The 25,126-nt window shown below is 32.2% G+C and overlaps 2 protein-coding genes across 3 annotated transcripts; one reads left to right on the top strand and one right to left on the bottom strand.

Annotated features, from left to right (window-relative positions):
- Window positions 1-946: 946 nt before the first annotated feature.
- Window positions 947-7,559, bottom strand: LOC148620585 (2,3-bisphosphoglycerate-dependent phosphoglycerate mutase-like). The gene is made up of 6 exons (XM_088574263.1): window positions 7,357-7,559; window positions 5,022-5,231; window positions 4,105-4,188; window positions 3,339-3,437; window positions 2,550-2,658; window positions 947-1,920 (listed from the first exon to the last, which is right to left on the bottom strand). The coding sequence occupies exons 1-6, from the start codon at window positions 7,483-7,485 to the stop codon at window positions 1,799-1,801; spliced, it is 753 nt and encodes a 250-aa protein (XP_088430389.1). The 5' UTR covers window positions 7,486-7,559; the 3' UTR covers window positions 947-1,798.
- LOC148620584 (chitinase domain-containing protein 1-like) lies at window positions 7,502-25,126 on the top strand. 2 transcript variants are annotated; one of them, XM_088574261.1, is made up of 12 exons: window positions 7,502-7,624; window positions 14,088-14,202; window positions 16,122-16,265; window positions 17,485-17,617; window positions 18,347-18,388; window positions 19,336-19,442; window positions 20,693-20,754; window positions 21,184-21,276; window positions 22,145-22,243; window positions 23,805-23,954; window positions 24,575-24,652; window positions 24,964-25,126. In XM_088574261.1, exons 2-12 carry the CDS (start codon window positions 14,095-14,097, stop codon window positions 25,103-25,105), a joined length of 1,158 nt encoding a protein of 385 aa, XP_088430387.1. In that variant the 5' UTR covers window positions 7,502-7,624; window positions 14,088-14,094; the 3' UTR covers window positions 25,106-25,126. The 2 variants fall into 2 exon arrangements, with proteins under 2 accessions (XP_088430387.1, XP_088430388.1); XM_088574262.1 differs by lacking the exon at window positions 7,502-7,624 and adding an exon at window positions 7,634-7,654.

The following is a 25,126-nucleotide window of genomic DNA, read 5'->3' as shown; positions in this document are numbered from 1 at the left end:
TGTGTTTATTTTTCCCTGTCTAGTCTTTATCCTTGGATTATATTCTTCTGATGTTTGCTCGAACCTTGGTTCCCTTGATTACTCGAAAATAAATGTATAAAAATCAATCAGGAACTGAGAAATACAATGATTCAATGATATCATGAATTATCTGAACAGTGACCACACAGGAATAAGAATTGACTGAAAACTTGGTTGATGTACACAATGCTGTCCTTTAGATATAACAAAAGTTAAAATGATATATGGAAATAAAAATGGCCCAGTGGGTGCAACCTTACTGGTCCTTTAATTATGGCAAAGAATTGAAGTGCACATGTTGTGTATATCTAGTGAAATACTACTTGCAGTTTTTGTGTCTAAAACATGTCATAGTGCACATGCAACATGTCAATTGTTTGTACACATCATATGCAAAATGGATCGAATGCTGTCGAATTTCTACAACTTTGCGGAAATTTTTCAAACGATTTTTTTAAGGAGGTGACCTAGGGTAAGGGACATAACTTGAAATCAGTGATATGTTTGTAATATATTCAATTTCACCAAAGTCTATCAAGCTCTCATTTGAAACAGAATGTAATCAGTCCAAGTTACTTTGATGCTTACACTGTTACACAAGATTGATGTAAAATGCTGAATACAAACGTTCCAATGATTTGTAAGAGATGTGTCCCTTTCCCTAGGTCTATCTCCTTAAACCATTCCTCATTTCAGTTTTGTAGCAAAGAACATACACTTAAGGAATCAATGATTAAAATTTCCACATGACACAAACACCATTTCCCCTTAATACAGAGAAACAAAACACTCAACCCTCAATTTTTAGTTTTGAGTTTTGTTCTGCCTTTTGATTTTACCCTTTCCCTTCTCCTAGTAATAAATACCACAGTTTTTCCCTTCAGCAATGATAGAAAAAGTCCAAACATGAAAAACCACACTGTAATCAAATAACAAGCAATTTATTTTGTTCTATAATGAAACAATGTACAAATATGAAGATTAACAACAAAATAAAAACTCAGCACTCTCATAGTAAAAAAAAGTTCAATAAGTTATAGGATGATATATTTATAACAGGGTAAATGCACAAATCAATGAGATTTTACAATGGCACCAACTTTATCCAACATTACAAACTGAAAAAAAAGCTTAATACCAAAATTTGAAATGATCTCCACCTTTAGGCCTTTAGAATTGAAACAAAGTAGAACAGTCAAATTGGATAATGCTGTTTCTTATTACTTACAGTTTAAGTTTTAAAACTGCATTTAACTTTAGCGATATAATGGAACAGAAGAAGGGACTGTATAACAGAAATTTGATGTTGTACGGCTATGAAGAAATTTATGTGAAAACCTGTCTGTCTTTCAAAACAAGATTTTTAATATTTGGTCAACAAAATATTGAGCTTTAACATTCTTCACAGAAGAATTCATCCTTGTTTCTGAAATTTATTATGCAAGCCTAGACTAGAATATTCATGTTAACCTAAATAGTCATTCAAGTATCAAATAATATCATTTCACTACTGACGGATAAGGGTTATATATTATATAGAAATAAACTGGTGTGCACCTTTATTCATACTCATTTTTTGTAGCATGAGTTCTCTATAATATTTGAATAGATTCATACCCACTCAATTCCAAGTTTCATAGTATTGGTTTAAACTCTATCAGGAACAACTTTATAATGGCCTAATATTTGAAGCAAAAGCATACTTGTAACACAGGTGAGAATTAAAAATACCCTAAACAAATTTACTATATTGAAATGAGGAATTGTTCCAACAGATCTATTTGGCTTTTCCTTGGTTAGCTACTTTCTCCATGGCAGCCTTTACTTGAGCTTCATCAGCAAGGTAGTAATGTTTTACTGGCTTCATGTCAGCATCCAGCTCATATACTAATGGTATACCTGAAATCAAAAGAAATATATATACATAGAACTGTCCAATATTCAAAACAATGATTCAAATACAATAATAGAAATATGTCAACAAATAACACAAATTTCTTGAACATCATCACTTAGTTTGTTCTTTATAATAACTTCATCCCAAAAGAGATTGAAGGAAAGTAACTACAAGACAATGCCCAAAATGGAGGGATCACTTTAATATCAAAGAGAAAAAAATTAACTTTTCAGGCTGAAAGATAATCTAGCAATTTCATCGATCTGTTCATGCATATGGTCATGCTTTATGAAAATGATAAAAAAAAAACCCTGAATTTAGTGATTTCTAACATAGGTTCTATGGAGAGGTTTACTACTACAAGGCAGAGAGTATAATGATGGTACTTGGCAGTCAAAGTTCGTAGAAACTACTAAGAATCCATGCAGGTAAACAATGACCTGGTTTTATGGAGCTGACCATAGAAGTGGAATTTGCAGAAATTAGAAGCAAACATAAAATGAAAAAACCATAAGAGTTGATTCCGGATTTGAAAAAGTGGAAATCAGAATCACTTCTGAATAAAATACAGTCAACTTTATCTCAATTAAGTATTATCAATGGGTAAAAAATACTTTCATATTCATCATACCCGTTGGGATGTTGAGTTCAGAAATATCTACGTCTGGAATATTGTCTAAATATTTAACAATGGCTCTAAGACTGTTGCCATGTGCTGATACAATTACTCTTTTACCAGCCTAGGGATAAAACAATATTTCAATCACAAGTTTTTCTTGTAGAATAATACAATAAGGAAAATGTTAATGATGCACAAATCTTTTTATAATAACAAACTGCATGAAGGAAATATATTTTGATAACAGCAGCTGACACTGTACTGGAGCTTAATTGGTGAAAGAATCATAACTCTTGTTACAATATACATGTAGCACTGTGTTAAGAAAAAATGTATCAGTCCAGAAAAAGCTGCTTCGGTCCAGCATTTCTTCAATATTTGCCCACCATTTTCTGAAAAAACTTAGTGAAGACTGAAATCAGTAAAACCAGTATGATTTTAGCAGTATGAAACCCTGTGCTACAATATCAAAGAGATCCATATCTACAGATGTAGTCGTTAACTTGTGGACATCAAAAAATGTTTTGCCCTTTTAATCCTCTGAACAGTACAGGTCATATCCCCTAAGTTTAATCTCAGTCTTCCAAGATATGGAACCTTGTGGTAAAACTTTATTGACATCCCTAAACTTATACATATTTTATTGTGTACCCATTTAAAAATGTTCACAAATAATTACAACAGCACCATAACATTTTTTGCAGTCAGATAAATACTCACTGAAACAATAAGACCAAAATAGTTGTGAAAAGAGGCATTTCACTTTAAGGTGGAAATCATATCTGCCTATCTTAACAATACCTTCATAGCAGGAATAATGGCATCATGCCAGAAGGGGAGAGCTCTAGCAACAGTATCCTTCAAACATTCACATGGTGGAACTATACTCTCATCAATGTTCTGGTAAGTAAAACAAACAAATCATATTAACAAAAATTTCAAAACAGGAGATTTATGCTTAATACAAATAAACAAGATCCCTTGTCTGGCATATTTTTTAATTTTATCCTGAAATGCTTCTAAAATAAAACAATTGCTTTCCCATATAATTATAAGTCATTTATCATATATTATTAGTAAATACAGCAGTTTTGATTTAAATTGAGTGACCTCTATCAAACATTGACATATCAAATCCTTTATCCCACCCCTATATCAAAATTCTCAATCACTTTCATAGTGGGGTATATTATATAATTTGTGTACTTTAATATTCACATGTACAATAAAATGTAAATCACATGACAATATCTGTTCCACATGCCATATCACCCTAACTCAACACCAAAGGCCCTTGCATTGATATAGATTTCTCCGAATGTGATACAGATTTCTCCAGATTCGATATAGATTTCTCCGGATGTGATACAGATTTCTCCAGATTCGATATAGATTTCTCCGAATGTGATACAGATTTCTCCAGATTCGATATAGATTTCTCCGGATGTGATACAGATTTCTCCAGATTCGATATAGATTTCTCCGGATGTGATACAGATTTTGCCATGTATTAAATACAATGACAATTCTGTATGACATTATTATTGTGCTAAATTTTACTACATACTCCATATTTTGCTTCTTTTGCTGACCATCTTTCATCAGATTTTTCTAAAGCAGGAGGGGGAGTATCATATGATCTTCTCCAAATCTAAAAACAAAAATGTAATAAAAATAAGTGAATCCCCATTTTATTCTTTTGATCTAATATAATATAATATTTTAAGTGATGGTTGGATACCTGTTGACACTCCCTCTTTTTGGGTTTATCTCCCTCTTTGAGAAAGTCTCCCATGTGGGAAACATAAACCACCCTCTTTCACAAATTTCTCTCCTTAAAATCTCGCTCTTAGCAGAAATATTGCAAAAATTATCTCTAAATGGTTTATTAAATTGATATAAATACAAGGTTAATGTAACATAATAATTACTGAGAAACAATCAACAAATATTTAATCCTTCTGTAGTACTAATTACTCCAATTTTGATTAGAAACCCTTAGTAGATTAACAAGATTATCATAGATTTTATATCTTTGTCTTATCTTTGTACTTGAATTTCTAGCAAAATTATCTTTTCTGTAAAAAACGGGCAGCATGCTAAATCTTCCTCTTAGAAAAGCTAAAAAGAGGCAGATCCTCCTCTTTGAGTATTCAAACTTTAAGTTAACAGGTATGTGATTGAAACTATTTCATTTTGTGAAACTAGATTAGTCTATCACTTATCTAATTCAGTTTTCCTAATAGTATAAACTAACAAAAAATAGTAATACAATTGTCTTATTGGCAATTTGCTGCATGAAAGTAAAGACAAAAATAACATCAAATTCTATTCTGTCTTTTTTTAACAGTTACAATAATGTGGTAAAAAAGTGTGCACTTACAGTCATAATTTATATGGTATTCAAGTAATAACCAGCAAGTAAAGATTTCTAATTCAGTTGTTTTTTTAAAAACTTTCACACTTTCCAACAGAATTAAGTACCTTAACTTGAGCCTCTCCATACTTAGCAGCTGTTTCTGACTTATTAAGACCTTGAAGAGCACCATAATGTCTTTCGTTAAGTCTCCAATGTCTCACTACTGGGATCCAATGAAGGTCTAATTCATCTTGGACAAAGAAAAGTGTCTTGATAGCTCTTTTCAACAAACTAGTGAATGCTATGTCAAATGTATAGCCTTTCTCTTTTAACATCTATATATATAAAGAAATTTGTGCTTGTACTGTTTAAGGTAATGCAAATAAAATATACACTGGTGCATGGACATACATGTATATATACCTATAGACATATTCTGTACCAATATTTGAGGTGTAACAATTCCACCCTGCCACAATCTGATAGATGTATATCATGATCCTTAGCTGACAATCCAATTTGTATTGCGATTTTTACAGACATAGTCTTGTTTGTGTTATTTCACCGACATGATATCCAACAAATTACGAAAAAATTACACTGTCACCTCTGTAAATAATGACTAGCTTTTATCCCTTATGCTTTAAGCAAATCTGAAGAGCTCAAAACAGCTGATAAATCAGTTAATGATTGAGAATCACCTTGGCTGTCATCACTCCATTTTTAACTTTTGGTTAAGCTACATGTAAATGAGGAATCAGCTCAGAATCGTAAAACCGGTTCCAGTATTACAGGGCTCAAGCTACTTGAGAAAAACAGGGAGAAGTGAATGTGTAAACCCATCATTCACATATTTCACTAATGCTGTTTTTTAATCATCATATACATTTTGTACATGTGTTTTATTATGATGTTAAATACATTTTTATATATTTAATTTCTTTAATGGAAATAAATGTTACTTCTTCTTTAAGCTACATATGTAAGTATCTAAATTTTTTGGATAAAATGAAATCAGCCTACTGACTGAATGATTGACTATTATATTTATACAAAATATAGCATACATGTTTACATAAAATTGAATTTCTATACCCCTACTCCTTTCCAAGTTTATTACAGCAAAGTTAATATATGTATATGAATGAGCAAAGCAAAATTTCTTACAAACATTGTGTATGACCTATTGATTTTGTATTTTTAGCAGTACTGTGCTAGAATTTTCTGGCAGAGACAAATTTATCCTGTTGGAATTTTCATTTTGTTCTGTTTTTTTAACTTAACATTTTTATTAGCAAGCACCGCAAAGTGGTGTGAGCTCTATGGTTATTACATGTACTTTCTAAATTTCCCTTAAGGTTCCCCAACATACTAACGAAAAAAAAGTAATGTTTCGGAAGTAACAAAAGTGACTGTCCTTAGGAAGAAAATTCGTTTCCTACAATCAAACAAATAAAAAAATATAGGTTAAGATTATGTTTCAGTAAAAATAAATTAATCTTTTCTGATAATTTTTAAGTCTTTTTCTAATTTGTTTTACTTATTTAAAAAAGTGAATATTATGTTTATAAAAACTTCGGGAAACACATGGATGTCTATACATGTATCTCCACTGTTCCACTGTTAATGCTGTCAAGAACCTACATGTAACCTGCCTCAGAAAAAAATATAACTCTGATTATATTGTCGAAGCATACCTTTTCTAAGGTAGGAAAGGCAATCATTTTCTTGTTTGGAATTTGCAACTGTCGTCTGAATTTTGTTTACGTCACATGACGTGTAAAATATTCCCACCATCTGCGGAGAACTGTAATATTGCCAGTATCTGTACAGATTGATCTGACAGGCCAAAACTTAAGTGCTATACAGTTATTGACCATTTTGAGAGCAAGGGAAAAGGGGGTATGCTCACAGGTTGGTACTGTGGGTGGAAAAAATGTTTAAGTTATTCATTTATAGAAAAAAAACTCCCCCATTAATTAACAAGACAGATTTTCAAATAGAAATATTGATTTTGCTTGCTGCTATAATATAAAAAAAATTCATCCAGGTCGCCCCCCCCCCTCCCCCCCACCCTCTTTGTAATGTTCTTTATTATTTTTACGAGTCTCGCACAGACGGTACATGTATGGTAAAGCTCACGGTGCTTGCTGATTTAGGCAATAACTACCCCATATTACTCTCACACCCTCATCTCACCCCTTTACAATGGAGTGCAGTACAAGTATTTAATTTACCTGTGGGAGGACATGATTTTGTAATTTTTTCTGCAAAGTTTTTTTTTCAGGAAATTACTCCAAAAAATCTATTTGTAGGAATTCTTAACAAGCTAGACCTACTCTAGATAACTTTAGGTGCTTCTGACAGTGGACCTGTATATAAGAGCTTCATACAGTATTTATTGGGAAAAAATTAAAATTTCAAGCTCCTGTGGCTGATCGTGTGTGTGTTGAACTGTACCTTTCCAGCATTTTTAGCCTCAGCCAATCCAGTATCTGATAAATCTGCATCGTGCCACCCACAAAACAGGTTCTTTTGGTTCCATTCGCTTTCCCCGTGTCTGACGAAAACAATCGTGTACTTGGCCATGGTTTGACAGATCTGTTATCCAGAAAACTTGACTGAGAAGTGACCTTCTGCCGGTGTCCTGGCCTTCACCTTTCAAGGAAATAAATGGGAGGTAACTCCGATTGCATGTCCGTAACGACAGCTACTTTCACTTTGCTTTGTAAGTATATCCTGTCCCACGAACCATCAGGTTTTAATCTAGTGTTGAAAATTTTTATATTTTTTTTTCTGAAGATTCATCTTAAAATACGGTTTTTGACACTATATACGTTTCTCAATATGCAGTTGAAAATACGTTCTTAATTTTATTGATTTCTGTAATACTGTACTGATCCTGTAAAAGGTGGTGATCACCCAGATTGGCCAGTATTAATTTTTTTAACTAAATGTCTATATAAAGTGGGATGGTTGTATTTTCAAGATGATCCATATCTGTCATTTGATACCCATGGTGCCCAAAACCGAAATTTCTGTAGAAATAAATATATCTAAAATATGACCAAAATATCCCCTGTCATCCTGCCCCATTTTCTCCTCCTCACAAGTCCTCATTGCATGAACAACAAATCCTACCTCAATAGTTATCAAAACCCTGTCACTTTTTCAGCTTGATCCCCAAATGTACTGGGGTAGTGTCAATTAGTGTGCCTCACAGAAAAACGCCTTGTAGCAACATTGTGGATTGAACTCTATGTACTCTTCAATGACAACCAAGTGACTAATTGAATCAGCTGAAGAATGAATCATTTAGTAGCAGAAAATATCAAAACATTTCTTATTTCAAGCACAATAACACATTAAATCGAATAAAAAAAGCAGTTGAGAATAAGAGATAGCTTCAACTCAATAGAAATTTCAGTTCATTCAGCTGATGAATGGAAGTTACATTTACATTGTTTATAACTCTGGTAGTGTCTTGATTGGTAACTTTACCACTTAAGTAATCTTTGCTATTTAGTCTAGTCAAAATAGATGCAAAATGTGACCAACCTAAAAAAAAATTGTAACAGAATTATTTTTGGTATTTTTAAATTCTAACAGGCTTCCTTTGTCCTTTTGTGCTAAAAGTCTACCAAGATATCTGAGTTGGAACATGAATTTTTGGGTGAAAAGTATCAACATTTGTCAAAAATAGTGAAAAGCTGGGAAAAGCTTGTAAAACAAGATAATCATTTCAAACCAAAAGTTTTACAACAGTTTATATGAAATGAAATAATATTTTTTTTTTCATAAACATGAAATTTTAGGTGAAAACATCAGATTTTTGTTGGATTTGAGATTTACAAAGTGTGAATTGATTACCAAAACAGACAGGAAAAATATAAAAAATGGTAATAGAAGTTCATTCGATATTTCAAAAAAAGACAAAAACCGTTATTATAATCATTTCAAATCTTTACAATACAGCAATTCTTAATTGGGTAAATGGTGATTTTAGCTAAAATATAGGAAAATCAGCAATTGGAACAGAATTAAAACAGTTCAAACCATGACATTCACCACATCCCACCGAACACTGAAGACCATTTTTTCTACAGACACATCATTTGGTGTCACAGCTTTGCTTACAGTTTCATCTAATAATGTTAAAAAGTTTATCAGATGCAGGAGGAAGTTCCATCAAAATTGGACAAAGTTTTCCATGTTTGATTTCCCAACCATAGTCTGAAGGATCCATGTCCACTTCTTCTGATATCCATTTTTGGCACTGATAATACACTTAAAGACTATGAAATTGCCCTGATTCGGATGTTGGTGGTAAACTTTTTACCTGAACCGATGTGATTCTAGTAATTACTCTGGATGTGAATTTTCTCCAGAGAAGAATGTTAAGTCCTTCAAGAGGAAGTCCTCCATATAATCAAGTGAGTGCTTCTTCTCCTGCTTTAATGATATCTGCTTCAATTGAATCTTTAGTCATGAAAACTTGACCTTGCATTTTTAGATATTCTTGATTAAGTTTGTTTAATGCATGTCCTTTGCCTATTCAAAAAAGCCTAGATGTTGAGTCACAACCTGTTATAGAATGCAAAAAAGGACAAGAAGTTACAAATATTCTCCCTAAGAAATTCTTTAGTCTGTTGTATGTTCCATATTTCATTTTTTTGTCGATGGCCATATTATCAGATCTAAAAATAACCCTTTTGCATTGCTGATTAACATGGTGAATAAGTAACACCAATATATCTGTATCTTCACCAATTACTATGACTTCTGAAGACAAATAAGAAGATCTGCATCATCAGTTGCATTCTTATATCTAATGTCATTATCCTTAAGCTTGTCACAAAGCATGTTAATAAGAGCTTGTTTGTTATGACTGTTTGACATGAAAAGTTCCTTTTTAGTTATGCAAGGCACAGAAGAGGAGAAATTGATGTTTGGTGAAATAATGCCTTTTGTCTACACAAATGTGTTATATCTTTAATTGAAGGAAGTTCTGGATAACTGTCCAAAACAACAACAGGGTCTTTGTAATTTCTGATTACATGATCAACATACTGTTTTGTTGTGTCTGCAAATGAATCACCATGTGTTCAGGGAAGTCGTTGCAATAGTGATTCACCATCAAGGACATACTGAAAACCTTCACCAACTATTTCATGTATGCAATCACTTCCAAATACCGCGTCAGCTAAGTTTGACTTGCATGCCTCTCGAGGTAGTCGGTTGCAATCAAACATAGACGAAGGAACGCTGGACAATTCATACTGGAATACCTGTGTTTTCAGATAGACCATTTGCTGCTGTGGTCAAGCATTTGAAAATCAATTGAGGATCTATATCAGTATTTAGAAAGTCTGAATCTGACTTGGACTTAGGTTTTGCTGCCAGTGTTATTGATTGGTTTTATTTCTTGAAGCTATAACTTAAAACTTTTTCTCCTTTCATCAATTCTTAAGTTTTATTACCAATAGTTTCTGCTTTATCAATGTTAACATCAGGCTCTGCCTCAACACCTGTTTCAATATTTCTAAGTGACACATCATTAGAAAAAAGATTTCTTTCACTAAGGTACTCAAGAATCGCAGGAGTGTCTACCCTTTCTCATTCTTTCCTTGCATGGGTAGCTTCTTTTTGCTGATCACTAGTACAGTATCCAGCACCAGTAAGATCTTGCATGACACTGTTGTAGTCTGCTTGTACAAGCTGGCATAGATAGTATCCATTGTGCACATTGGGATTCACCCATTCCTCTGCCCCTGGTTAGACCTCCTGAAGATTTGACACTTCTCATCAATATCTTTTCTATAGTCAGATCTGTAGAAAGAACTGACCCCAAAAATGGTCTGTCCTAATAAGTACATGGTGACCTGCTTTAAAATGTCTATAGATATCTGGGTGATCAATTTCAAGTCTTTGCATCATTGACAAATAAATGTAGGCCAATTTGGCATGTAGATTGTCACCAGTTCCTGCAAAGAACAGTAACATTTCTTGTATGCTATTTAAGTGAACATCCCAGTTTTCTGTTCATTCAGCTATAAGAAATTTGCTAAGGATGTATGTCATGCGGCATGGGTTCAACCACAAAGACGATGTTCTTGATTTACTCAATTTTTCTTTTGTTGCTGCAAGTTTGGTATTTATCTCGGAAAGAATTGAACTTTGTTTGACAGTTTTAGTAGTTTCTTCACCAGCAACATATCGGCCGTATAGCTCGCATGCTTTTTCAACAACTTCATTGCACTCACTGGAATTGGCTTCCGTTATATCAGATTCATGTGTACAAGGCAGACTGACCCCAGATGATTCCTTTAATGAGAAGTATACAAAGTGCATTTTCCACCATCATAAACCCACGAACAGCTCTAGATACTGCTATGCCACTTATCATATGATTTACCGCATTTGATGCACATACAGTTTCTAATACTTCATGAAGACCAGAACCAGCCATAAGACTACCAATACTTCCAAGGAAGCTCATTTCAGTGTGAAATCCACCTTGACGAAGGACAATCTGTTTAAGGTCACTCTCGGTTTTTTCATTTGTGACTAAACACAAAGCTTTTCAGTACAGAGACTGATCAAACGTGACAACTGGTGGTTTTTGGTATCTGTGAGCCTCGTTGCAAATGAATTTCAAAGTGGAATAAATGCATGATAAATCAGTAGGATTAAAGTCGATCATAGGCAGAAATACAAATGATGATTTACCAGGATATGTTCCTTCCTGAACCATTTACATATATCCTGACCAGCACAGCATAGGAGAATGCAAAGGACATGACACCTTCCACAATAAATTGATCATAAATGAACAGTCCACATCTTTATAATTCTTTCTTCTCAGAGTGCTATACACACATGATGCCATTTGATTTGAGTCTGATGGTTTGTAGTAAGAAATGTTGATTTTGGCCATCAGTGCTATTTGTCCTGACATCATGTCTATTTTCGGAATAGGTTTTATACTGAAAGACCCTTGAGTAACTGCTGCCATTATTCCCTTTCCATGAAAAGTATTATTTCCATCTAGAGTTCCTGAGTAGTGGTCAACAGTGTCCACTACATACTGCAAATAGCTCCCAGCAACGAAATTAGGAAGGTCATTTCCTTTTTCTGCAGCTACACAACATTCAAACTTTTGAACTTCAGTATATGAAGAACAGAATCCTAGGCTAGTCAAAGTATCAATCAGAAATCTGGACAAAAAATTGTTATGTAACTGAACTTATAGTGGTAGTAGTAGAGGTAATAAAAATATTCTTGGTGCAGCAGCTTGGACTATGGGTTGACCTATTGACATGATATTTAAATGTTTATCCTTTACACTGAATATAGTTTGAAGAAGAATCTGTAAGGATTCGGGCACTGACTTCATGTTACTTTGTGCAGATAGTGAAGGATATAGTGCCTTGATGGATGTTTCTGAAGAAAGGATTTTAGATTTAAGTATCTTAGCATCTGTATGGATAATAGATTTTTTTTTCCTTCGTCAATACTAAGATTCGTTTTTGTTTGTTCATAGAACTCATGTAAAATTGACCAAACTTGTGCACCATACGCATTATCAACTCCACAGTGTTCTGACATTTTTTTACAAGATATGTAACAGTTATCTTCATTTTGCTGTAGATAATTTGCAGCAAACAAAAAACTCTCTGATAATGTAGATTTTCTTCCTGCTTGCATTTTTTGCTGGTGGAGAAAATACTAGTAGAGTCTACTTTAACGTCCAGAAATTTACATTGTATGTCTGGTGGTACACAGCATCTGCAGCATGGAGATCCTGAACACATTCCAATCTTCCCCGAACCTCAAGTGCTCATTCATCTTCACTTGGTTAACAAATATCGACAATCTTGGATTGAAACTCTGATGTGTGTACAGGATACACATTACTTTTTCTCTTCCTTCCTTTGATTGCATCTGCAAGCTGTCCACAGAACAAACAATGTTTCTTAAAGTCAAATTCAACTTTCGACCGCAGTTATGGCACATTAGTGGTTTCATGTTTAATTTCTCTATTGGCTGAAGCAATGTATTTTGGATTTGTATATGATTTTCTACAATTTTGATGTAACTTTTGTCCAACACTGTTAGCTACGTTGTCTTGACAGCTTTACTGACACTCTGGCTGCCCTTTTCACCTAGTTCTACTGCAATGTCTTCCTGTGAAATGGAGTTTTGACAAATCACACATATTTCCTCTTTCAAGCAAGTTTCCTGAAATGAAAATAAATTTGTAATTAATACAGGAAAATTAACATATTATTTTCATTTATTGCATGTAAATTTCAGGGTAGTTATGTTTGATTGCTAGTAATGACTATTTTTAAATATTTAACTGTAAGATATCTGTAATATTGCATTAACATATGTATTCTGGTTTTCATAGGATTGAAACTGCATGTATTTTAAATTAAATAAAAAATGCACCAAGTGTGGTAAAAACAGTGTTCCATAGACACAAGGCCTCTTTTATTTGTTGAAAGGTTTCTTTCCATATAATTTTTCTTATGTAATATAGTGTACCACTTGTCATATTGAAATTAAAAACACTCAGTGTTGATATTTCTTTTGTTAAACCGGCATTCCATAGAAAAAAATCTGATGTAGTTTTCCCTTATTTTTATAAATAGTTTTTGTAATTTTTAGTGGTTTGTAACAGTCTGAAAATGTTTCCTTTTCTTCAACTGTAATGGGAACTGAAAGTATCTAAGATTATGGAACAATGAAATAAGAATCTATGCTCATATTCTCCAGCCATAGCAGACGACAAAGTAAAACTTTTTAAGAAACATTTAACAGAGATCATTTTGTTCATAGATACTCACCAAATTCATAATGATTACATCTATTTATTTTTATATTTGAATGCCTTTAATAATTCGTCTTGTCACACACTACAGCAACCCATCTGTAACATAAAAATCTGTGAAAAATGCACGATCTTATATCCTAAAAATGACAGCTTTCCCTTGGGTTGATTTTGGTAGACTTTTGGTATGTTCTATTTATGGCATTTCCCTAATGGATTGCAAAAAAAAACAATTCTGTTGCAATTTTTTAGGTCAAATGCTAGTTTGACTAGACCAATTTCCAATATGAGAAGAGTTGCATCTTATATATACCAATTAGTCATTTTTATTAGTAAAGTTCATGTTTTTTTTTAGATGCATCATGAATGTAAGGTTTGGTGTGCTTGTATTTGTTTTAGTCCCATTTATTACTGATGTTAATGCTAGTCTATCACCAAAGGACAAGAAAAAGGAGAAGAAAACTGACAAGGTAAACTTTTTTGGATTTTGACCTTACTGGGTGGGAACTAATGAATTTAAATAAAAACACTATATTTTTATTTTCTATTGCAGTCTTTTGATGGCTAGAAACTTGCTAATTTATACCTAAAAATAATTTCCTGACTTTCACTTGCTTGTTTATTGATTATGTAGCTATCCACCTTTAGAAGACTCATTCAAATTTCATATCAAAGGTTCACTTTAAATAGAAAGGTTGACAATAAAGAGTCATATAAGAGATTGAAGGTCAGGGACTTAAAGGTTAAATTGAATTTAAATTAATGGCCCTGGACCTTGGACTACTGCTGATTTGAAACCCTGATATTTTTTTTACTTATTTGTTAAGTTAAAGCATTCAATTGATGGCAAGGATTTTGATATTTCATATGAAGCTTCCTTAAGTAAAGGAGATCTGTGATGATTTACTTGCAAAATAAGAGTTATCTCCCCTTAATAGAGATTTTTTACAAATTTTAGTTATATTCTGTTGATTTACAAAACACCAGAAGAAAGATGATATGCAATCTTTGGAGCCTTTAGTGAATTTCAATTTTTTTTTTAAACAATATAGTCAGTATAATAGCCTGTGCTCTTTTGATCCATAAATCATTTTCTGTTTAATTCATGAAGAGCTAGTCAATTTCATGAAATCTTGGATAACTTCTCATGTATCAGAAAGAAGAAAATAGTACTACCAGTTATATTAATATAAACTTTCGCAGTTGCTAATTTTTGCAGACTCTATCAAGTGAACACATTCACGGGTATCAATTTTCATAGTTTCAAATATGGTTAGATTTAAATAGTATTAAATATATTTTTAATAGGTACATATTTCACATTTATTTATCCATAACGAAAATAGGGAAAATTAGTACACTGCAAAAATTAATTTATTTACAAGATTTGAGAAACAACCACAAAAGATTTACTAGTCAACTGGTTTGAGACATTACAGTAAATCTGGTTATTTATGCATTAGGTTTTGGATCTTTAAGTTAGATCATATCTAATACTTTTAGGAGGTAGATTTGCTTAATTTTTCATAAGGATAACCTTGAACAAACATACTGCAAAATTTCAAGATAAAAAATATAGGTCACTAAACTTAATTTCAAGATAATTGAGCCCAAATATAGGCAATTCTTTACAGCATTAGATACAGAGTCTATAGAGAATTTCTCAGTTTCGCCTACATGTAAAAAAACTAGTTGATAAAATTTCTTATAAATTTGTATAATGAACACTTATCTGACATAAATTCATATTTCAAAAATCAGGGGTCACCAAACTTTTTACCTGTAATATTAAAAAAACTAAAATTCCCAATACATTTTATAGGACTATCTCATCCTTGAAAAGGGATTCTTATAACAAATTCTTATAATTTTACCATATATATTTGTAAATCCCAAATTTTTTTTTTTAATAATGTGGAGACATTTTTTTTGCATCTTTTCAAACACTGTTTGCTTGTTTAATCAGGTAGACCTAGGGTAATGGACACAACTCTTAAAAATCATTGGAAGTTTGTATTCAGCAACTTACATCAATCTCATGTAAGCATCAAAGAAACATGGCTTGATTTCATTCTGATTCAAATAAAAGCTTGATAGGCTTTGGTGAATTGAATATGATACAAACATGTCACTGATTTCAAAAGTTTTGTCCCTTACCCTAAGTCTACCTCCTTAAAGTACATACTTCTTTATGATTTTGAAAGATCACTAAAAAAATGCTCCATGTAATAGGTTCCATTTATCTTAAGTCATTCTGATGTTCGCTGCTTTTAGAATGAAATTGATCAAACAATGAAATGATTTTGTTTTAAATACAAAAAATACCAGTTTTGTATATTGTAAATTTCAATATTTTGTTTCTCAACAGAATATGCCTTTATGTTTTCAGTTTAAACCTGCGACTAACACAGTTATGGACAGAGGACTTGTAAAGGAAGAAATTAGGATCAAAGATATATTGAAAGAGTATGGTGCCTTTAGTGAATCCAAAACAAGACATTTTCCTGGAAATGTTCTAGCTTATGTTACTCCTGTAAGTACTATATCGGTTTTTTAGCTCACCTGGAGCAAGATCCATTTAGACTTTGTCGGGGATCCAGAGCAGGATGCAGGGGGTTGGCAGTCTCCCCTTTTTATTGGAAACTGTCATTTTTAAGTGTAAAATGACAAAAAATGGCAAATAGTGTCCTAGCATCCCCTTTTTTCTGAGGTACTCCTCCTTTTCAAAGTGTCTGGATCTGCTCGTGCTATTGTCTAAACTTGGTGTCTATTGTGGTCTGGTGTTCATTGTTCTAAAATTGTTTCCTCTAAAACTTAGGGATTTTTTTTATAGCTATTAGTTTGTATCTTGAAACCAGTAACACATAGAAAAAAAGAATAATCAAGGGATCAAAGACTGTAGCAGAAATCTAAAGAATGTAATCCAGGGACAAAGACCAGAAAGGGAAAACAGACACACAATAAAGAATGTGAAATAAACAAAATAATACATGTACTTACAAAGCAACAAAAGTAAATGAGCAGCTCAAACTCCACTAAAAACTGGGAGCATGGAGTAGGTGCACTGGTAGGGTTAGCATCCTCTTCTTTTCTAGAAACACACGTCCAGCTGCTCATAAAAAGTCAAGTCCGAGGTAGACAAAAGAGAAACTTTCATTTGATTAAATGGTTCTCATGATACATGTAGCTAAAGACCTTCATGACAATAATCTCAAATGATGTTTGGTTTGACCTTTCTAAATGAAAATTGATGTATACTTTGTTTGGTAGATCGAACAGTTTTGATTTTCCAGGTGAGAAATTCAGTCTTTTGAGAGCCTCTAGCTTAACATTTTTTACTATTACTATCAGAAATAAATGGACAGCCAAATGTTTGTGGGCATTATGGTTTAGTATATATATCAATACAATTACAGTATTTGTTATATAGATAATTAGAAATTAAAAATTAGTAGTATTGTTATGAATAATTGACAATAATCAAAATTTTGTATCTTTTTGTAACTTTTGTAATAGTGTGAAGACTTGAGTGTTTTGTGAATTTATATATAATCAGAATTGAAAAAACTATGAATTGTGTTTTCTTACACAATAAAATAATTTTATATTTTAGTGAACTTTACTTTCTTGCCATTTGATTGGTTAAAATTGGTACAATCATAAGCGGTTAAATCGTGAAGATATTCGTTGTGTTTAACATTAAATTTGCGAAATGAAATGAAAGTTTTGAATTTTTTCTTTCTTTGCTATAGTGGAATGGTCATGGATATGATGTGGCAAAAACATTTAACAGCAAGTTTACAATGGTGTCTCCAGTGTGGCTACAGATAAAGAGAAGGCCAGGAGGATCATATTTCATTCAGGGTGGACATGATATTGATTCAGGTAAGTCATACTTCATACATGGTGGACATGACATTGGTTCAGCTTAGTCATACTTCGTAAGGAGTGGACATAACATTGATTCAGGTAAGTCATACTTCATACTATACACATGGTGAACATGACATTGGTTGAGATAAGTCATACTTTGTAGGGAGTGGACATGACATCGATTCAGGTAAGTCAGTGGATATGACATCAATGCAGGTTTATATCGATTCAGTTAAGTCAGTGGATATGGCATGAATTCAGGTTTATACATATAGTCATATATAGTCATACTTTATACTGTGGGGAAATGACATTGATTCAGATAAGTCATACTTTATACAGTGGGGACTTGACATTAATTCACATTGGTCATGTTTGAAATATGATCTTATGATGTGAAGGATGTACAGTTCATGTGTCCAATGCTTCTTGGTGGTAACTTATTTAGACGATTTTTTTCCAAATACAATGATTTGGTTAAATGATTGAAACTTTGACTAAAAATATGAATAATGAAGAACAAAATATTTGTTTTAGAGGTTCATATAAAAAAGTTGTTGATAAATGTTTGAGTCATTATAAGTTTCACAGTCAATGAAATGTGATGTGCAAACACACACACACGCACACACATTAACACAATAGTATGATGCACATAAAAATGCATACTATTTGCTTCATCAGATATTTTCAATAATGTTTCAGGATTGTAAACATTCTTTGTTATATTAATTATTTCAGGGTGGATTGATGAAGTTAAAGATGGGAAGAACACCAAAATGGGTTAGTTAATATACTATGATTTAAAAAAAAAAATCAAATAAAAATTGACATTTTGAAAGTTTCTTGATAGGAAAACAAAAGTTTAGGGGAACTAATTATGCATCACAGTCGAGATTCTTGAATATTTGTCAACATAATGCAAGGGTCATTTGTTATTTTATCAATTAGGTTAACGAAAGTTGGATAAAATAATGATATGACTGTTCAATCGTCCACACGCTTCAGTACAGTTTTCTCAGCATCTACAGCCACTTTCTATTTTGACAAAACATTTATAGGTATGGTTACTGGGGTGGGGATGTAGTGGAAAGTTTGTTCACAGTTTTTCTAATGTTAAAAAATTTTAAGATTTTCTGCTTCTTGTTATTTTGAAATGGGCTGTGTTGACTCTGAACAACTTAGGCCAACATGAAATATTTTCTTGATTCTAAGGCATTCTCATCTCTTTTTAGGCTTCCATATTTAGAAATTAGATTTTGATTGCCATATTAATAGAATTAGAATAGCAGCAGTCTGAATAATGAAATATCAGGCTGTACAAACAACTAATATGGTACAAAAGTATTAAATTTCCTGATAAGCTTTGCTTTTAAATAGTTTTAGATTACAGTATACAATGTTCTTGGTAATCTGGAAGCATACCTGTTAACCTTTGGAATACTTCATGTGGGAGGTTCTCCCCATTGTCACTGTCTCAAGTTGGAGATTTTTATATAAAAGCAATTTTTGTATGAAAAAATTCAATTATTTAGTATCTTCACAGAAAGTATAGTAATATTAATTATAACCCAAAACCTCCCATAAATATTTCATTTTTATGTGGGAGATTCTAACTTTTCCTTGATTTCATTGGAGTCTCCCCCTCTAATGGAGGAGGGTTAACAGATATGATGGATTCATAGTTTCATCATTCAAGAACAAACTCTTTTGTTTATTGGTAATTGTAGTACCAAGAATATTATTTGATGGATGGTCTTTGAAAGATTTTGATGTCACGTTTTCCAGTGAAGATTATATTGAAGATTGTATTGAAACTATGTTAAAGTTTACAAAGGTTTGTGGCTTTAATTCAGATTGGTACCAGGTTAATGCATTAGATGAAAGGTCCTTTGTGTGTTGTTTGTTAGCATTTTGTAGTTTATTGAGGGTTAAATACTGTAAACTGGGAAAACCCTATACCCATATTTTTTTGATTTTGTATTCAATCATCTTTTGCACAGTCATGAAGGAAATGACTTTGCGACAGCTTTGTTTTGTGTTACCGTTCTTACTAATAAGATAGAGAAAATACATGTAAATTGATACAAAAATTTCTGTTTACAATATGAGGAATTTTCCAGTCATATTAAAAATGTATATTACATTGGGTTTTGTTTAAATTTACTACAAAATGATGTAAATTGATGCCCCACTTTTAATCTTTTAATTTTACTCACTGTCTTCAGTTCCCCTTTAATATTACTCACTCTGTCTTCAGTTACCCTTTAATATTACTGACTGTCTTCAGTTACCCTTTAATATTACTCACTGTCTTCAGTTACCCTTTATTGTTACTCACTGTCTTTAGTTCCCCTTTAATATTACTCACTGTCTTCAGTTACCCTTTATTTTTTTAAGTGTTCAGTAATGATTTGAAAAATTGTATGACATAACTTTAAACTGAAAAGAAGGGTATCCATGCTTAAAGTGACATTTAGGGCTTATTCTTCATTGGACAAAACGTAGTGAAGAAAACCAATACAGAAAGAACAAACAACATACCCAAACCAAATGAAAACTTGCATAAAACTAAAGTTAAGTAAGTAGGACATGCCATCAGCATTCTAATTCTGAGGCTGATCCAACAATTTAGAATCACCAAAACAAATGGTAGCATGGCTCATTTTCATTGGTAGGCTAAGTGTCTACTGCTATTATAGAAACACCTGCCAAGCTGATATGACAGTATCATCAGCATTCTAAATCTAAGGCCAATTTATATAGCTATGACTTCTGTGTGAGTGCATAATTAAAAAATCTCAGAAATACTGGGTACATATTAACATTTTTTTTTACTAATAAGGCTCCATTTTTTTTTTAAGTATCTCCAGATCATGGATTTATTTATCTGTTTTGAGAGACTTCACTTAAGTTTGTAGTTTTGCAACAACTTCTAATACATGTACATGTTGTATTAGAAATTATTTGGAAAATATTTCACTTTACAATTAGTTCAATGAAAATTGTGAACTTGTTGTCCATAAGCAACTTGAAAATAATTTTCTTCTCAAGTTAAGACTTATGAATGATTTGTTTTTCTTACAGAAATATCAGTTTGATGGATTGACAGTAGAAATTTGGTCACAACTTGGTGGTCAGAAAAGAAAGTAAGTTTACTTTAGTACTAGGATTCAAAGCTGAACCAAATGTTAATTTTATGATACTTTCATTAAAGCAGGAAATGATTTATAATGTGGTGTTCAACTTTTCAGCACTCCAAAAATTACAGCAATGTCAAAATTACTACATTGTATATCAAAAATAGGACATTGTAAGACATACTATAACAATATCATAATTTGAACATAGTCATAATATTAACATAGGGTATTGTAATTACAACATCATATTTTGTATCAAGTGGCCCTAACTGGCTTCTGTACATCACAGAATGATAAGACCTAGTGTGATTCAAATTGGCAATTGGTCTGTTATGTTATTAGTCCATTTGTATATTTTTTCTCTTGTTATTTCTGAAATTTTTATTTGTTTTATTAATTTTTCTCATAATTTAATCAGAACAATTGCTTTTGTAGAGAATTGGTTCATTTTCTGACACATTTGGGAGAGACATTCAAAGCTGCTAAGAAGACCATAATATTAGTTATTCCTCCACCAGTTTATGCCAGGTAACTATTGCTACATCATGAGCAGTTTTGATATTAAAACAAATATCTTACATAATGCAGGATTTGATTGAAAAACAGAAGACTTATTCCTTTCTCGGATATTGCTGACATTTATTAGTTTCATGGCAGTAGCCAAAGATAGGTATTTCAGGTAGTAAAAACAATGGAAAATAATAAAGGTGCAAAGGAACCTCTGTAAACTGAACACTTACTGTAAATGCATTTATTTTTTGCTGTGTACTAATTGTTTGCTATGTTGGCACAGAACAAAAATGCGCAAAAATAGTACAATGTAAATGGGAAATTTTTTTAAAATAGTTATAAAACAACTTGTTGAAACTACAAAAATTGATTCCCAGGAATATGTTCACTTGATAGAATACACAGAAATTAGCAACCACAAAAATTAATATACTGTGAACTGAAAACTGAACCTATTGTTACCTGAAAACTGGACCTATTGTGACCTGAAAACTGGACCTATTGTGACTTGAAAACTGGACCTATAGTGACCTGAAAACTGAACCTATAGTAACCTGAAAACTGGATCTATTGTTACCTGAAAACTGAACCCAGTGTGACCTGAAAACTGGACCTATTGTGTCCTGAAGACTGAACCTATAGTGACCTGAAAACTGGATCTATTGTGACCTGAAAACTGAACCCATTGTGACCTGACAACTGAACCTTTTTTGACCTGAAAACTGAACCTATAGTGACCTGAAAACTGGATCTATTGTGACCTGAAAACTGAACCTCTTTTGACCTGAAAACTGAACCTATAGTGACCTGAAAACTGGAGCTATTGTGCCCTGAAAACTGGACCTGAAATATTTGTTTATTTTAAGTACTGTATCTTATTTTTCAGTGACCATGCAGGAATGTTTGGACAAAAGGAATTCGAACAACTGGCACCTAAAATTGATGGTTTTAGTTTGATGACATATGACTTTTCTAATCCTCAGAGGTAATTGATTTATTATAGCGTGCGCCAAGAAGCAGTGTGAACTTTATGGTTATTACATGTATTGTCTAAATTTTTTTTAAGGTTCCCCAATGTACTAACGGAAAAAAAAGTCTTGTCCCGGAAGTAACAAAAAGTAACTGTCCTTACGGAATAAATTCATCTCTTCCTTATACAAAACAAATAAAAGTACAGAGGTTAAGATTAGGATTCAGTAAAAATAAATTCATCTTTTTCTGATAGTTTTCAAGTCATTCTCTATTTTTTTTTTACTAATTAAAAGAAGTGAATATGATGTTTTTGAAGAGTTTGGGAAACACGTGGATGTACATACGTGTATCTTTGCTGTTCAAGTGTCACTGTTGTCAAGAATCTAACCCACCTTGGAAAAAAATATAACTTCGATTATGTTATCCAAATCAAAGCATAGCTTTTCTAAGATAGGAAAGGCAATCATTTTCTTGTTTGGAATTTGCAGCTATCGTCTGAATTTTGTTTATGTCACATGATATGTGTAAAATATTCCCACCATCCGTGGAGAACTGTAATTTTCCGTTATCTGTAGATTGATCAGACAGGTCAAAACTGGAAAGGATGTTGCTAGAGATGCCCTTAAGGGATAAAATATGTTAAGTATTACGAAGTGCTATAAAGTTATCGACCATTTTGAGAGTGAGGTAAAAGGGGGTATGGGGTTGGAGTTTTGGGCAAAAAAAAATTTCAAGTTATTCATTTAACGAAAGAAAAAACTTCCCCATTAATTAACTAGGCAGATTTTCAAACAAAATGGTTGAATTCACTTGCTGCTTAGATATAAACAAAAATATTGCATTTGCAAAGCAAACATTTTCTTCTGGGTAGACCCCCCTTTTTTGTACTGTCCATTTTTTATTTTTCCGAGTCTCACACTGATGGTACATGTATGGTAAAGCTCTTGATGCTTGCTGATTTAGGCAATGCCTACCCCATATTATATTTAAGACATAGAATAGCACTTGTTCATTGACAGACAATAGGCAACATTTATTTGTGCAAGCAGTACAGTAAATGGTTATTGCATCAATAAAAACAATACAATACATGCTAAGGTAGTACATGTATATGTAACATGTACATACTACATTTATAACCATGATATGACAGTTAGGTATGTATGTATGATAGAACTAGAGAATAAAAAAGGTTTGTGTATGTTTAATTTCAAATAGATCTTAGATTCAAGCATTCATTAATGAATTTAAGTTTTAATTATAGCATATCTGTAGAATGCTGCTATTTGTATGTACTGTAAATGTACTAATTATCACAGTGTACTTATTTTCACTATTTTCACGGTGGATATAAAACGAAAAACATAGTAACCGTTTAATTGATTTTTAACCCCATATAACACTAATCATTTTTTATACTGCAAAAATTGATACCCACTTACATGTTCTTTTGAAAGAATCCATGAAAATTAAAACTTTTACACTATGTAGAATACAGCATAGCATACAATGAACAAAATATTCTTTCTAGATGGACTCTGCCTTATCATATTATTTTATATCATACATTCCAGGCCAGGACCAAACAGTCCAATTTTATGGATGAAACAGTGTGTGGAATCTATAGATCCAAAATCTACTGATAGACAGAAAATTTTCCTTGGATTGAATTTTTATGGAAATGAATATCATATGGGTGGAGGTGGCCCAATTCTAGGATCTCAGTTAGTATATTAACATAATGCCAACAGTGAGCAAAAAAAAATTGACTGGTAATGGTTTTCAGTCTTTGTTTCATCATTTTTATGATATGCCTCCTACCCATATCAATAAAATATAAAAGGTTCCTCCTTGAGGTCATTATCCTACTAGCTGTTGTTATGCCCCTTTGAAAAACTTTCTAAAATGGCTAGCATTCCATGGATATAGAAAAGGACTGTATTGTTGTTATGGTTTTGCATTGGTTTACTTGTGACTTAATTGCATAACAGAACCAGTAGATGGTTATTTGTGATAGTTAGTTTTAGATTAATGGTGACAAATCTTGAAATACAACTCAGTTATCTCCCTTATAATGTAACCTGGCTTATACATCTGTGAAAGTGACAATCAAAAATCCTTTTTTTTAAATGTTTGCACATGCAAAAATCATTTAAGGAAGTCAATAGTGGAATTGATACCCAGAAACATGATTATCAATGGAAATTTGACTTAACAATAAATGATGTTTTGTTTAAACACAAAATAAATAATCATTTGTACTTATACCATTTCAAACAAATCACTTGTTTTTATGCAGATTTTTTTCGTAATAAATTTAAACCTAAATAATCTTTTTTTTCAGATTTATAGAAATTTTAAAGAAAAATAAACCCAAATTTAATTGGGATGCCAATACAGCAGAGCATGTAGGTGAATATAAGTAAGTATATTTTAGAATTAGTTTTTTGTATGCATTCAGGTCACTTTTGGTTTAGTTTTATGTCTGTTTGTCTGTGTGTCAGAATATTAGTTTCATACATTACAAGTTATTACCTACATAAAGGTTAGACATTAGTTTGTAGATACTTACAAAGGGAGATAATCTAATTTAAAGGTCATACTTAACCAAACTTACTTGTCCTTATAAAAACTGAACCTTAACAAAAAATCAGAGATGTTTGTTTCATCTAGTAATTTTGATACTGTTTGAATCTATTGTATATCATTTGAAATTTGTTTATACCATTTCAGGCAAAATCAGCAAGCCAGAGTGATATTTTATCCAACTTTAAAATCTATACAGATGAGATTAGAATTAGCCAGAGAATTAGGAACTGGAATATCAATTTGGGAAATAGGACAAGGACTCGATTATTTTTATGATTTATTGTAGTATTAAATTTATTTAACAACA

The sequence above is a fragment of the Perna viridis genome, chromosome 3 (assembly GCF_037379345.1).
Source record: "Perna viridis isolate PV_CMFRI_1.1 ecotype Kerala chromosome 3, ASM3737934v1, whole genome shotgun sequence".
Classification (NCBI taxonomy): domain Eukaryota; kingdom Metazoa; phylum Mollusca; class Bivalvia; order Mytilida; family Mytilidae; genus Perna; species Perna viridis.
The sequence above is the reverse complement of the archived record's forward strand: the minus strand, read 5'-3'. Positions and strand labels throughout refer to the sequence as shown.